Source organism: Thamnophis elegans, chromosome 2, assembly GCF_009769535.1.
Source record: "Thamnophis elegans isolate rThaEle1 chromosome 2, rThaEle1.pri, whole genome shotgun sequence".
In the NCBI taxonomy this organism is placed as follows: domain Eukaryota; kingdom Metazoa; phylum Chordata; class Lepidosauria; order Squamata; family Colubridae; genus Thamnophis; species Thamnophis elegans.
This window is the reverse complement of record NC_045542.1, coordinates 116,046,374-116,062,407: the sequence shown is the minus strand read 5'-3', so window position 1 is coordinate 116,062,407 and position 16,034 is coordinate 116,046,374. Positions and strand designations below refer to the sequence as shown.

Here is a 16,034-nt window from a genome sequence, read left to right as displayed (position 1 = left end):
GGGTGTAAAATGAAAGGTTTATTTGTAAGAGCTCTCTAATCTCATCCAAATCAATTTCCTATAAAGAAACAACAAACGAACAGCTCTCTCTATCAGTGCATTAGGCTGAACCTTCTGCAGAAAATTTCCCCAGAAATGTGTATCATCAAAAGTAAAAATGATATGAATATAACTGCCCACTGCCCATACAGACAGAAGATCTCTGCGAACAATGCTTATCTCATTCAGTATAGACATTAGTGACATCAACTGTTGTGGTTGTCTTTCTTATTTAGAAGTATGATATGAGATTAGTTTTCCAAGTCTAAATGCAGCACTGGCATTTGAGCAACACCTACCTTGATCCCAGGTTCACCTGGAGGTCCTCGGGGGCCCTAAAGACAACAGTAAGAGCATTTTTTGTTTGGGGAATTAATGAGCAATCTAATGCATATTGTTCTCTTGGGACCGATTTACCCATTCATTTTTCAGTTACATTATTTTAAAAATGGGAAAAACAATGTACACTAATAGTGAGTATGGGAATTGGTTTACTGTCCATATTATTATTTAATTTATTTAACAAATTTATATAGCCACCTATCCACTAATGGGATTTTGTGCAGCAAACAAAAGATAAAACATAATCATACAATTAATATTTCTTAATGCAAATGAATGAAACATAAGAAAATGACCCCTGTTGTTCATCACTATATTACCAGCCACAGAAAAATGCTGAAAAATTAAAGTGCATCTTTGATTGGATTAGAGATATTTTAAAAGGTAGGAAATTGCTTTTATTGAAAAATTTCCAGAACAGCCAAAAGTTGATCTATGACATGAGACATGAATACTTAAGGCCAATTTTAAGTTGTTCAGAAATAGGATAGGCTGGAGATCATGCCAGAATGTTGATCCAAATAAATGAATGCATTTCTTTTGAACTTTGTCTCGAGGCTCGTAAATTAATTAGGTCATCTTCTGGGAACTTCACACACATTTGGACAAGGCTAATTTTAGACCCTTTAATTTTTCCCCCTATTACTATAGCTGTTCTTACTCTCTGCTTATTACAATATACTTTGACAACCCATAAGGACCCCAGCTGCTTTCCTGAACTTAAATGGCGAGAAGCAATATTATTGAGCATCATTTACACACTGATGAAATTTGATTTCAAAATTTCTGATGACAATCAATAGTTTTTCACATAAATTTTAAATACTAGGCAGTACAAGGCCAGCCCAGCTAATCTTTGTTAAGTTTGCTTATTTAAGTTTAAGTTGAAAAGGTTTCTGTGTGCTAGGCTCTTAAGAACATTAAGAGAGAATGGTTTTCTCTAAAAACTCACCCGATCTCCAGGGTCTCCAGTACGTCCAGGGAGTCCAGGAAAACCTTCTTCTCCATCTCCCTTTAACGTAAAGCAAAGCAGTGACCACTCATAATAAACTTAAGGAAGTTTGCTGGTTAAAAGCAGGAAGTGAAATCTACAGAATTTCCAGCTCAAATTCATTTGTATCAGCACAATTCTGGATTCATACACTCAGATACACAACCTCTGCAGGCAGTCCTTGACTAATGCCAAATGCTTAATAAAAGTTATGGTGGACTCCTCACAGTTACTTACAACCTGTTTTTAAAGTTATGAGACAGCCACACACTCCTATCATCATATGATCATATTTTGGGCGCTTTGTAGCCTGCTCACTTTTAGGGCTATTTGCAGTGTCACACAGTCATCTGAACTGCCTTATACTGTTTTTTGCAAGTTTCCAGTATTTATTTCCAGTTTTGGGCAAAAACCACACAATGGATGAAAAAAAGTCAAAAAATTGGGTCTGATCCCATAATGCTTCAACTTATGAGCAGAACCGCTTACAACCACAATTCCAGGCTCAATTCTGATAGTAAATTGAGGACTACTACTACTCAGAAGCAGCAACATAGAAGGCTTCTATCTAGAATTTTGAATGGGAATCAACCCCCTACCTCCCCCCACCTCACCCCACCCCCCAAAAACAAACCAATGGAGTACTCATTTGATTAATCTAGGCTCCATTCACCCTTTCAGTCAATGAACAGATCCTTGTCTTACCTTATCACCTTTTTGTCCTGGAGTTCCAGGGGGTCCCCTGGGCCCAGGTTCTCCGGGAATACCCTGGGGAGTAGGGAAATAAACACAAAAGACCAAATTTTAATTCTTTGCAATTAAGCAATCATTTACTTGCTTTGTTCATTTTTCTAGGTGATTCAGATGTCCTCCCATATGACAATACTTTTGTTTCAGACATAATTCTCTAGACTTTGAATTTTACAAACATCCTCATATAAATATTTTCAAATGTCATTCTTATTCCTTCACATATACCCATTCAGTGTTTCTCAAGTATGAATAATATCTACATTCATAAATCCCACCTTTGAACTATATGTTGTTCTGTAGTCCCAAAGCTAAAACATGGCAAAGAATGTACTCACTGGAACACCAGGTTCTCCTCTGACCACACCCCCATCACCTGGTCCAGGAGGGCCCTAGGAAGAAAATAAAGGTGAGCTCTGGATCTCTGCGTTTCTCTCATTTCACATTGGGAAAATAAAGCACATTAAAAGGGTATAGGAACACAAAGAAAGAAGGAACCAAATCCTAAAGGGATGGAGAAAAAAAAAGTAGCAGGAGAGAAAAATCTATTAAAAAGGGGGTCGGGGGATACCCAGGGAAGCAGAAGTAGGGTGTAGCAGAGTAAAAAGGGCAAAACATCCAGAAGAGAAGGCAGATTTACATAAAGAGAACAGGGTTTTTATATATTTTGTGCCTGGCCAAATCCCTCACAGCTGTTAATTTGGGAACTTTTCAACACTCCAAATGTGCTCACAGACACCCAAAAATCAAAGTTACTACAACTCTTTTTCCTTTTGTTGTGTAGGAAGTTAGCACCCACCACTCTCCTAGAGAAATAAAATATCCTAGGAAATATTGAAAAGGCAGAATATTATATTTTCCTGGATCAGGAATGGAGAAACATGTTTGTAGACAGGAAACAGACTGACTCTTAATGGCCCCCACCTTTGATAATGGGCCAGTATACTCTACATAACAAAACCCCTCCCCTTCAACTCCAGGGTGATAGGATTAAGGCATGATAGTATTAGCCCTTTACCCATCTCACCACAGGGCACCTGGGAAGAAACAATGCTCAACCAAACTTGGTCTCAAGACAGCCTACAGAGTTGCCCCTGCATGGCCCCATGGAGTCTGACAACCAATCAGAATACATTCCTTTTACAGGAACAGGAAACAGAGAGGTGGGGCCGAACAGAGTATTAAAAACCTAGCAAGCCCCTCCCTTGCTCTCTTCTTCTTCTTCTTCACCTGGAAGCATGTGACCACCTTTTTCCCCAGGACCTCAAGCCATGTGGTCCTGTCTGCCATTAAACCATCTTTCCAAGCAGCCTCCATGTTTCCAGTGTCTTTTTCCCCCCACTTGAAACTGAACCCAGAAGGACATTTCTTTCAACAGTGTTTTCCTGAAGCAAACTGCACTCTTCATGCTCGCTTTCACTCAGAGCAGCACTCTTCTGTCACATTTACTTAGAAGTAACATTTCCAGATTTTAGGGGAACTTCCTCCAAGGAAGTCAGGACAAAGAAATGAATCTCAACACTCTGTTTTGGTTACAATCTAACCAAAAGTCCTTGTTGGTCTGTATGACTGTTTAGCAACTGGATTAGTGACTGATTTCTCAACAAAAACAGAGCAGGCAGGGAAAAGGAAGGATCACTTACTTGCTCACCTCGGTCGCCCTTCTCACCCTGTAAATAAAATTATCGTATATGTAAGCATATGCATTAGGCTCAGCAGAAAAACTAACTATGAGAAAGCACAAATATTGGGTAAAAGGAAATAGTGACTATACAGTGAATATATAATTCTAGAGCTCATCCAAAAAGTATGGCAAAAAGAAATGCTTCAGAGTTAGTCTATACCAAGTTATTCTTACTATGTAACAGAGTTAGGGTTTATTATTATTTTCTTAAGTTTCCAAAATTATTGACACTTGTTTGTTCAACTGTCCATCACCTTACACATGAGGATAAGGGACATGGGTGTATATGGGATTGGGAGACCTATGAAGCAGTTCCAAATTTACTGGAAGTATCCCGACATATGAGAAATGTTCCTGTTTCAAAACACCTTCAGTTAGGTCAGAACACCTGTTTAAAAACAAGCACTGTAACTATGATTCATATGGAGGCCAATTCCAGAGGTATTGCCTACCTGTGCAAGAAGGAGAAGGAAGGTTAAGGACAAGGGTGATCATTGCTACTTTGCCAGTTTACTAACAGGGCACTATTAATGGACTTGAAGGCAGGTGCACAAAGGGACTTTATGAGCATACAGATGGACTTCATAGCTTGACTTCATTTTCAGAAATGAACATGAATAGTTTCAATTGTTAAATCACTGCAAGGTGAGGAAATCGTACCTTGATGGAAATGCCAGCAGGCCCTTCTGGCCCACGAAGTCCTGCTAGCCCAGGATCCCCTACAGCACCCGGGAGGCCTGGAAGTCCTGGGCTTCCCTTCAGACAAAGAAAAAGATAAAAGACACTTAGCAAGAACTGGCTTCCCTTTGGTAGAGCCGAGGTGGCGCAGTGGTTAGGGTGCAGTACTGCAGGCCACTTCAGCTGCAGTTCAGCGGTTCTAGGTTGACTCGGCCTTGTATAGAAGTCTAACTGCTATTGCTATTGCTATTGCTACTCAGCCAAAGGAGCAGAAGAGCTGAGGTGGCGCAGTGGTTAGGGTGCAGTACTGCAGGCCACTTCAGCTGACTGTTATCTGCAGTTCAGCGGTTCAAATCTCACTGGCTCAAGGTTGACTCAGCCTTCCATCCTTCCAAGGTGGGTGAAACGAGGACCCAGAATGTGGGGGCAATTTGCTGACTCAATTTGCTAAAAATCTGTAAACCGCTTAGAGAGGGCTGAAAGCCCTATGAAGCGGTATATAAATCTAATAAATAAATAAATAAATAAAGTGAGCGCTGCAATTTAATACACACATCTACAGAAGTGAAACATGAAGGGAAAACAGTGGGATTTATGATGAAGTAAATATCCATAGGATTGCTTTGCATGTTTCAAAGTCAGATCAGAAGTGGTGAAATAGCCATAGGACGATGTAAAGAAATATTTCTAGTGGCAAACGACACATACATGAGGACCTCATGAAGGTTCGGATAGTTCCTCCCCCCCCCTCCATTTCCATGGGAATCCTGTTTTCAGTTTTTTTTTTCTTCCTTTTTCCCTCCTATTTGCCTGTAGAGTGTTACTCACTGGATCGCCAGGCTCTCCCTTTCGGCCAGGAAGGCCAATTCCTCCATTTAATGGCTCCCCCTGACCAAGACAAAAGGTTAATGTTATCGTATCATAGTACGAGATGCAGTGGCTCAGTGGCTAAGACGCTGAGCTTGACGATCAGAAGGTTAGCAGTTCAGTGGTTCAAATCCCTAGAGCCGCATAAGGGAGCGAGCGCCTGTTACTTGTCCCAACTTCTGCCAACCTAGCAGTTTGAAAGCACGTAAAAATGCAAGTAGAAAAATAGGGACCACCTTTGGTGGGAAGGTAACAGCATTCCATGTGCCTTCGCTGTTTAGTCATGCCGGCCACATGACTACAGAGACATCTTCAGACAATGGTGGCTCTTTGGCTTAGAAACAGAGATGAGCACCGCCCCCTAGAGCCAGGAATGACTAGCATGCATGTGTGGGGGCACCTTTACCTTATCATAATACAGTTTAGGAATTAAACAAGAACCTATCTAGGATGTCAAGAGGAGCATGGAAATATCTTTATAAGCATAAACTGAAGAGATCACAAATTGTGAATCACAATTGATATTTACCAGGACTTTTCCTTATACTGAGTGTTAAGAGAAGAATTGCATGAAAAAGAAAAATTAGATGGGACAGTGCAGGAACTCTAACAGCATGCTACTGTTAATCACTTTACAATGAATCTGAGATTATTATTTTTAAAATATAATAGAGTTGGAGCTAAGAGTAGGTAGATGTGCTCTGTGTTTTAAACAACTCCCAAATGAGGGATCAGAGTTTTATTTTGTAAATGTGATTATTTGTATGAAAACCAATATCAGTAAAATATCAGGTTGTAAACACTTGATAAAAGCAAAGCTTTCTATTTGCATTATGATGAAGCCATTCTGATGGCAGATTTCAGCTGAGAGTGTGAAGTATTCTCGGCTTTCTTCTGCTCACCTACATTTATTCCAATTTGACTATGATCATCACCAGATAATTATCTCCATTTTGAATTTATGATGCCAGAACAATATTACTTTCAGACAGATAGTACAAAGATGCACCCTTTTTATAATTAGGATTCCTTATCAGCAACTCTGGTGCTGTAGTACTCCTTAGGAGGAGTGACTGGAGAAGTTAGGGCATATATTACATGGAAATGTTACAAATCCTACCACAACAAATTACTTCTATATGATCCTTTTCCCAGTCAAACTCTCAAAAATCCACTTACCGGCTCACCTTTCTCTCCTCTTGGCCCAATTGGGCCAATCAATCCACGCTCCCCCTGAAAGGCAAAAGATAAAGAATAAATGGCTCTTCAGTTGGAAACAAGGGATTTAATGGCAAATATTATCTTTACTTACTTGGTTTCCTCTGAGACCAGGAAGGCCAGGGCTGCCCTATGAAGAGAAGTGGGGAGAGAGGAAAAAAAGTTAACAGGACTTGCTTTCCTATGGTGGGAATACGAAATGAGAGGCAAGGAGTAAAATGAAGCAATATATTTGAAAATAAATCCTACATCCAAATAAAGTAGGCTAGCATTAGACATGGTTAACACATGAACTTAGTGCTGGGTACATGAAGTATCTCAGTTATAAGTCACCAAATCTTCATTGTGGTCTTGGGGAATCACACACATGTGAGATCACTATAATATACAGATGTTGGGCAGAAACGATCACAAAACCAGAGGCTTGCCTTTGTGTTTGGCACCAGTATATATTTCTGTCCCAAGCAGAGATCCATATCCTCCCCCCCCTTTTTTTTTGGCACTTGGTTCATCAGACTGAGACTGAGCATGGAGCTAGGATTTTTGCACTTGTACCACCTTTAAAATAGTACAGAGTTGTACTGGTGGAGAAGTCACAATATTATGTCAAACCAAAATGCTTAACGACATAAGGCTTCACAAAAACTTTCAGTTCTAGAAAGTTTTATTTCTGCTTAAAAACAAAACTGCATGCTTCACTATGCCCATGAAGAAAAAAAATGTTCAGTAAAAAAGTAAAAAAGGTTCCAGCTTACGGTGGCAGGCACTATCTCAACTATAGCAAAGCATTGGGGACATTTAAGAATGTGTTTGCATGCAACTATACATGGCAAAATGTTAAAAAGGTTAATTACCGGCTGACCAGGAGAACCTGGGCTACCAGGAAGACCAGGATTCCCTGGTGCACCATCTGCTCCTGAAAATCCCTAGAAGAAAATAGAAACACTAAGAACATATCTTTGCAGCAATTATTTACATTTAAAAATCAAAAGCACAGCCATGAAAACACCGATAGAATTTCAGCTTTCTCTAAATTCCAGCTGTCTTCATTATGTGATCTGAAGAACAAATCCAGAATGGGCCAGATAGGAGAAAGTTGCAAAAGTATCTAATGAAAATTATGATGATGCTAAAATGTCAGTTACTCAGCTGGGCTTCAAACAAAGGAAATATGGGACAGACTAGCACAGGGACGGGTGGGGTGGGGCAACTGATTGCTGGAACTACCAGTTCACTAGAACCAGTCCGTACCGGCTGAATCTTACCCCTGCAATATAATAGAATTCACTGATTTGTTGATGCAAAATTTGTTAAAGACTGATAGAGAAAAGGAACTAGGAAATTTTCTCCTTTTAAAGAGTCTGTAACATTCAGCTCTTGGTTTTCTCTTTCATTCAGGCTACTGTACATTCATGCTGTGAGAACTCACCCTCTCTCCTTTTTCACCCCGCCTCTCAATAGTGTCACCTGGGGGGCCACGTGGTCCCATTGGACCTGGAGGACCTTGGATCCCATTGCGTCCCTGAGGGAGAAAAAAAGAATCATTTTGTTGTATAATTGGGTACACTCTGCTTCTTATAGCTGGATTACTGTGTTTAGTTGTCAATATCCTTCATGGTTATGCCCTTTTATACAACGAAGGAACAGCAGCAGTACGAATCTCAAGGGGAGAAGGCAGAGAGGACGGGACACCAAAATTTAATTAATTTTAAGGGGAAACATTTCAGTGTCCTTGTGATCAGGTAAGTGAGATAATATTCTTACATCAAAATCCCTCTTCTATGGGCTCTGTAGCTTCTTGGCATTGAAATGACTATTATTAAATATAATTAATTATTGGCTGCTAAATTAAATTATTTTTTCATATCTCTCATAATAGGTTTCTAGGATTTAGGAAGATTATCCAGTGTTGTTGGGAGGTTATATACAATACCCATAGATTGATTTTTCTGATTGACACTCCGAATGGCCAATGTATGTACACAGACTCTGATAAAGAATTAATTACTTCATGACTGAAATTTCAAGCCAATCTGTTCAGAAGAAATTTCACTGAGTTGTGTGTGTCTGTGTGTGTGTGTGTGTGTGTGTGTGTGTATGTATGTATGTATGTATGTATGTATGTATATGTGTTTGTATATCTATCTATCTATCATCTATCTATCTATCTATCTATCTATCTATCTATCTATCTATCATCTATCTATCTATCATCTATCTATCTATCTAATATATACAGAGAGATCAATTTCCTATTGGAAACTATAGGAATGTACATACAAATTTCAGAATTGTTCCATTTTAGGTAATGTTAAATCCCCATTTTATCAGATTTATACATCCTATTTGTAAAAGCAAATGAGGAAAAAATCCTTTTTTAAAAAAGAAATGGTATAACATCATGCATAAGGTGACCAGACGTCCCGCATTTGGTGGAACATTCACAATTTTTCAAAATTTGTCCCGTGTCCCACGGCATGTTCAAAAAGTCCTGATTTTCCAAAAGAAAGAAAAGATGCCGAATCATCAATTTTAAAAAGGACGCCGTTAAAAAAAAGTTTTTATTTCTCTGAAGTGTCATTCCTGATGTGGCCTTTAGAGGGCAGTGGTCTCCCTCCCTCCGCTCGGCTCGCTCGCAGCGCCCGATGAGGGGCAAGGCTCCCTCCCCTCCTGCACGTGCGCACGTCGACGCGTGACATTTTTGCGACAGCCATCCAGCGGCCTTGGGCGGGGGGGGGGTTTGTGGTGGCGGCAGCATGGCAAGGAGGAGGATCAGTCCCGGGCCAAGTGGCTCAGCCGTCAGAAGTTTTTTTTTGGTCTGCTTCTCTCAGGCGCGCTCTCCCTGCAGCCATGCCGTGCAAGCCGTCATCAGCAACCTGGTCCAGGTGAGCCGAGGGGAGGCAGGCGGGGATCCGGTTGGGAGAGGCTGGCAATGGGGGTGGCTTTTGAAAGGGTTTTTTCCATCCTGTAAACTGTTCAGAGAGGGCTGTAAATAAAAGCACCATGAAGCGTTGCCGCCTCCTCCGCCATGCTTTTGAGGAGCCACGAGACCGCGGGAGCCAGTAGGAAGGCGGCAGAGGGGGCGGGAGCAGGAAAAAAAGACCCCATGCTCCTCAAAAGCATAGCGGAGGAGGAGGCGGCGGCGGCAGGGGTAACGCTTTTTTTTTTTTTACAACTCAGGTGCTCCGAGCCCCCCCCCCCCCGTCAATGGTGTCCCATTTAACCAATTTTAAAATCTGGTCACTTTAATCATGCACCAACATTATACTTAATATATCTTAAAAATGCTATTGTCTCTTAATAGAATGTAACAGCCTAATGATAATACAGAATGGAAGCAAAAAAAAAATCTCCTTGGACAGCAAAACAATCAACTCAAAAATCTTCCTTGAAAAATCATGTAATTTGGAAACATTCTGCTTTGGAAAAAAGACTTCGGGAGCCATTGGTTTGTACATGGTTTGATGAAAGGCAAATTAACTTGAAAGGAATTTGAGGGAAATCGAATAGTCCAGAAATTTCTAGAAAGCTGACTATTATTTGAAGAGCTCTTTCCAGTTTTGTCATCTGTAATGTTTTGGAGTCTTCAGAACTTTCCTCTTTGACAAACTTTGAACCAGTGAGACTAAATACATTATTAAATCATTAAGCTAATCTCAAACTTTAAAAAGTTTACATTATTTAATGGCTCTGGTGATTTGAATGGAGTAGAAACTTTGAAATTCTGAGGGAGCTTCTGCCAATGATTTTAATGATGTTTGTCAAAAAAAAAAGAATCTAATCAAACTAAGAGAGCTCAAGAAATAGGACCAAATCTCCTCCACATCAGAGACTTGTTCTCAAGAAGGCCAAACATTACCGGATTTCCAGGAGAGCCAGGATTTCCCGCTTGTCCTCTCTGTCCCTGCAAAATTATTGATAGATAAATAGTCAATTCCCAAGGAATGATCTATACTTTTCCCTTAAAAGAATCTGGAATACCTCCTTCTACAATAAATCTCAGATACTCACAGGCTCACCTGGCTCACCCTTCTCACCCTGTAGGAAAAGAGACAATAGTAGGCTTGATTATACGATCTTCATATACCTAAAATATATTTAAGTAATTGTTTTAAATTAGGAATATGTGGAAAGTTTATTTCCCTTTTCCGCAGCTACCAAAGAGAGGTTGGCAGTCATGCTACAGAAAGAAGATGGTGGTAAACCAACGTAGAAAAGAAATCTTTCCACTAAATTTCCTGAAGTCCTCTCTTTTCCTCATTTAGCTAGACTGGCCAGTTTAAGTTTCCTTGGTTGAGTAGCTATGTTTTCCTTTAGCTGTTTTTGAATATCTCAGAATTGGATTCTGTCCCAAACACTATACTAATTAATAAAGAAAAATACATGAACATCTCACCCTCCCCTTTAGAGCCCTAAAGGATCAGATGAGGCACCAAAAGGGGAGATGCCATAGGGCAGTGATGGACAACCTTTTTGTAAACACGTGCCAAAATTGTGCCCACACTCACAATGCGATGCGCCCTGCCCACCTGCACATGCGAGTGACCCTCTCCATGCATGCTCACATGACCCCCCCTGTGGGGGGTGTATTTGCCTTCCCTAGGCTCCGGAGGCTTTCTTGAAGCCTGGGGAGGGCGAAAACAGCCTCCCCCAGCCCTCTGGAAGGCTGAAAATCAGCTGGCCAGCTCACGCATGTGTGCTGGAGCTGATGGCTTGCTTGCCGGCAGATATGGCTCCGCGTGCCACCTGTCGCACATGTGACATAGGTTCGCCATCACGGGCATAGAGGACTGCATTTCACGGAAAACAGCTATGGATTTTAATGAAGACCACTTTATTCTCTGCTTCAAGTTATTGCTTGTATTTGATATTGGGACTTTGAGACAGATTGGAGATTTTATTGATGCTGTGGCCCTAAAAGTGAATTCAAAGTGCTAGTATTAATTCTAAAGCCCTATATAGTTCAAGACTGTAATATCTGGTGGAATATATTTTTTCCCCATTCCTGCCCATAACCTGAGATCATTTTTGGAGGCCTTTTTTCAGGTGCATTCTCAGGATAAGGTGTGGCAAATTATGGTGTGGCATTATAGGTTTAATGTCATACTTTAATTACTGTGTTTAATATTTTAATTATTTAGAATGTTATTCGGTCATTTTAATTTATTGCAAGCTGCCCTGAAAAATCTTAAGTGTTCAATAAATAGTCTTAATCATAAAGTACTTTTAAAAAATATTTTAAAAAATATTCTTTTACTAATAATACTACATAAATAAAACAAGTTGGGGCAACCTTGCCATAAGAGGAATTTCTCCAATTTTTACAAATGACCCTGACTTTTTTTCTTGGTTTTTAATCTTTATGTTTCCTTTGCCACTTTGAAAGAACCAATATTGTTTATGAGTAGAAATCTTGTGCAGCGTAATTGTCAGTGACTTACCTTAGGGCATTGCACAGCACAGACATCTGGTCTAGGCTGAAAACCCCCCCAAAGAATAAAAAGGTGAGTGTTAAGATAACTACAATGCAAACATTTATATGTTAGAGACTTGGCTTTAGAATCAGATCATGCACTAAGTAATATTGTATTTTGGGGTTCATGGAAATATAGGAGAAAGGGTGTTTTTTGTGTGGGGATACTACATAGGCTCCAAAGCAGACACATCTATCAAATCCATTTCCTTTCTCTCACACATGGATCTTCAGGAGGACTAGGGGAAAAAGAGACTAAAATCTTTATCTGCACAGCTCCCTTTAACAAAGTTCTTATTACCATAGGTGGCAAAAAAGCTTTATCAAGGAAGGGTAAGAAAGATAGGGAGGGAAGGATAGGTTTTCATCCTGTCTCAATATACCACCACTCTTACTACTGTGGTTGATTTTGAAAGGGAGCCCAGTCCCTGCTAATGTGAAGATGACCAATCAGATGAGTAGATTGGAGTGGTCAGTAAACCTTGATAAGTGGCCTTGATAAGCCACCTGTTTAGTGCAATTGTGAAGAGGTGAAGAGAAAAGTTGCTTCATTACAAACTTCAGGGAGCAAGACAGTAGTAAAGTACCTGTTACACTTTGACAGGACATGATATGCACCAGGTGTATCAAACTCAAGGTCTGAGGGCCACATCTGGCCCATGTGGCTGCCCTGGAAACAGCGGACTGGCCCACAGTGCCTCCGCCAGCGAAAAAGGAATTCGGGAGGGCTGCAGGTGGCCCGTTTTCATGTTAGAGGGTTGCAGGAACCTAAAACGTAGCTCGGGAGCCTGTTTTCTCTTTCAGAGTGCCCGGGCCACTACAGGCGCCCCCCCCCCCCCACTGGCCACACATATGAAAACATATGAAGAACGGTTGCAGGAACTGGGTATGTCTAGTTTAATGAAAAGAAGGACTAGGGGAGACATGATAGCAGTGTTCCAATATCTCAGGGGTTGCCACAAAGAAGAGGGAGTCAAACTATTCTCCAAGGCACCTGAGTATAGAACAAGCAATGGGTGGAAATTAATCAAGGAGAGAAGCAACTTAGAACTGAGGAGAAATTTCCTGACAGTTGGAACAATTAATCAGTGGAACGACTTGCCTCCAGAAGTTGTGAATGCTCCAACACTGGAAGTCTTTAAGAAGATGTTGGATAACCATTTGTCTGAAATGGTATAGGGTTTCCTGACTAAGCAGGGGGTTGGACTAGAAGACCTCAAAGGTCCCTTCCAACTCTGTTATTCTATTCCACCCCTGATATGCACAATAACTGGATCAAAGGTAAAGGTTATTATACAAAGTGGGAATTCCACCTGTTGCATATCTATTTTCATCCTGTAGAAGAAATTCTGGGCATAATGCAAATCGCTTTTCTCCTTCAACGTTTCTTCTACAGCATGATTGCTACCTCAATGTCAGAGGCCAGTGCTTTTCCATACCAATTGTCTCCTTTACCTCCTCCATCACTGGATCTATTGCTAGGAAAACTGCAGGCAATCCCTCCTCTACTGCCATGGGCAGTGCCTTACCCCATCTGGTCCGCAGAGGGCGCTGGCAAGTCCTGCTTCCACCTCTGACAGACTGTTTGAGTCTCGCACAAAGAAAACGTTACGTGATTCTTCACTGGTCACAAGGCGACGCAGTTGTTCACGATTGGCTCCTTCCATTCCCACTGCTAGAATCTGGATTCCTGAAAGATCCACAAAAGGGAAACTTAAACTTCATGTTAATTATTCATCAGAGATTGTGTAGTTCCGGTGGAGAAACTAAAGATACAAGTAACTCAGCTGATTTTCTAAACGTAAATTTCATCTAGGGCTACCCAAACTGTATCAAAGCAACTTAAAGATACCTGAGAGGGGGGGGGGGGATCCTATTTCTTCAGCCAATCAAGTGACAGACTACTTGGTTAGAACCCAAAGCTTCTTCTGATTTACATATGCCAATAGTTTGGAACAGAAGAAGTAGAGGAAAAAATACTGTACATTTTTATGTATAAACAAGCAAAGAAGTTATGAAAAAGTTGGATAGTCTCTATCAGTTTTGCAATGCTCTGAAGAGTCTTCCACATTTGAACTAGCATTTTATCACTAAGAGATTTTTTTACACTAAATTGAGCATAAATAATTCAATATATAATATGACATGATCATATGAGTTATGTTTAAAAATAAGTATACAGTTAAGGTGCACCACTGTTGTCATTAAGATGCCTTGAAAAGTTTTGTTGTCCAGCCCAAGCTGAAAGGAGAAAGCCTTTGTCAGGGTATGTTGACTGGGAATAAGTAGGCCAGTAATTTACCCTTTTACTGTTAAAAAGAAAAATAAAGAGATGTTTGGAAGAAAACTACAGGAAGATTCTTATTAGAGAGCAGAAGCTACAACAAATGCTTCGCTTGTGTTTGCTGCATTCCAGACAAGAAGGACAGGTGACTTACCGGCAGCTTTGATTTCCCTGGCCGGCCCAGTGGCATCATCACTGGATGACTCGTCTGCCAATATCACTAATGTTCCTGGGACGCCAGTCCTTCGCCCTGCAGTTGGGCTCAGCATGTAGTTCTTCACAAAATTAATGCCTGCTCCTTCATAGAAAAAGTAACGACAGATATGCATCCAGAGAGACACATACCGTAGTAAGAGCACTAGTGATACATTGCTCATTTCATGTTTTCATTAGCAAGTCCTGTGAATTTTGACATCATGGTCACAGGTAGAATTTCAAAAGAAACATGATTGCTTCTTTCTCCTCCTGCTGAGTTTGAACAAGGAACTAACAACTCTCTCCCTGTTCCTTGAATCAAAGGAATGGGCGACCCCTTACCTATGGCATTGCCACTACGCTCCTCATAGCGCAATGAGCGAATGTGCTGCAGGAGACTTGCTAAATCATTGGAACGATTAAGCAGGAGTAAATGAAGGCCTCGATAGCTGTACATTGCAATGCCCACCTGGAGTAGGAAGAAAAGAAAAAAGAAACGTGATAAAAAGCAGAATCTAAAGAGGAAGTAGCATGCAGCCAAATTCCCCATCTTAGGAACAGAGAGAAACCAGGAGTGATATCCATTTACTTCTCAGCCTTCTAAGATAGGTAAGATTAGGAAGCAAGTGTTGCTAGCAACCTTGGAATCAGGGGTGGGTTTCTCACCCCGTTCCAACCAGTTCGGTTGGAACGGGGCCGGCGGCATCCTCCTGCACGCGCGCGGTGCACGCATGCGTACTAGCGTCTGCGCGACGCTCCAGCTGCTCCTGGAGGATCGCGCAGGCGCTGTATGCGTCCTGCACATGCGTGGAAGCGCAAAACTCGTCAAAACCGGGTAAGGACCGCGGGCGGGCAGGCGCGCCCTTCGCCGTTCCCGGAAGTTACTTACTTCCGGGTTCACCGACCGACCGGTTCGCAGGGACCGCCGCGAACCGGTTGAAACCCACCCCTGCTTGGAATGTATTTTAATTGTATGTAATTAGGCTACTGCACCAGAAATATGAAAGCCCACCAAACCCCCAATCTACTTCCAGTTATACTATTACCATGAAGGTGGTGCTGTTTTGAGTTTCTTTCCTATGCTTACTACCTTCTCAGAACTCAAGTATCTTTTTGGAAATTGCTCAGTATTTATCTCTCCTTTCTCTCTGAACCCCAATACTTCATTCCAGGACTGAATCCAACCCCTGTCATATCCCTGCAGGGTCAAAGTTTTGATTCACAGCTATTTGGATGGCCAAATAAAACACCACCACATGGAGGTTACAGAATATATCTTTATGGTGCAGTGACTCAATAGTTAGAGTGAAGTACTGCAGGCTACTTCTGCTGATCATCGGCTGCCAGCAGGAATTCACCAGGCTCAAGGTTGACTCAGCTTTCCATCCTTCCAAGAACCCAAATTGTTGGTGGCAATAGGCTGACTCTGTAAACCTCTTAGAGAGGGCTGTGAAGCACTATGAAGCGGTATATAAGTCTAAATGCTATTGCTATCAAATTTTATCTTTTGTCA

At 41.2% G+C, this 16,034-nt stretch overlaps 1 protein-coding gene across 1 annotated transcript in view; it reads right to left on the bottom strand.

Moving 5' to 3' along the window:
- COL7A1 (collagen type VII alpha 1 chain) overlaps positions 1–16,034 on the bottom strand; it is a 109,398-nt gene that overhangs the window by 56,231 nt on the left and 37,133 nt on the right. Inside the window, exons 27-37 of the mRNA XM_032239099.1 lie at positions 14,864–14,990; positions 14,481–14,624; positions 13,572–13,732; positions 10,581–10,607; positions 7,999–8,091; positions 7,424–7,485; positions 6,664–6,699; positions 2,461–2,514; positions 2,078–2,140; positions 1,334–1,393; positions 339–374 (exon numbers count right to left, since the gene is read on the bottom strand). Coding sequence (XP_032094990.1) covers positions 339–374; positions 1,334–1,393; positions 2,078–2,140; positions 2,461–2,514; positions 6,664–6,699; positions 7,424–7,485; positions 7,999–8,091; positions 10,581–10,607; positions 13,572–13,732; positions 14,481–14,624; positions 14,864–14,990 — 863 coding nt within the window. The remainder of the gene's footprint in view (positions 1–338; positions 375–1,333; positions 1,394–2,077; positions 2,141–2,460; positions 2,515–6,663; positions 6,700–7,423; positions 7,486–7,998; positions 8,092–10,580; positions 10,608–13,571; positions 13,733–14,480; positions 14,625–14,863; positions 14,991–16,034) is intronic.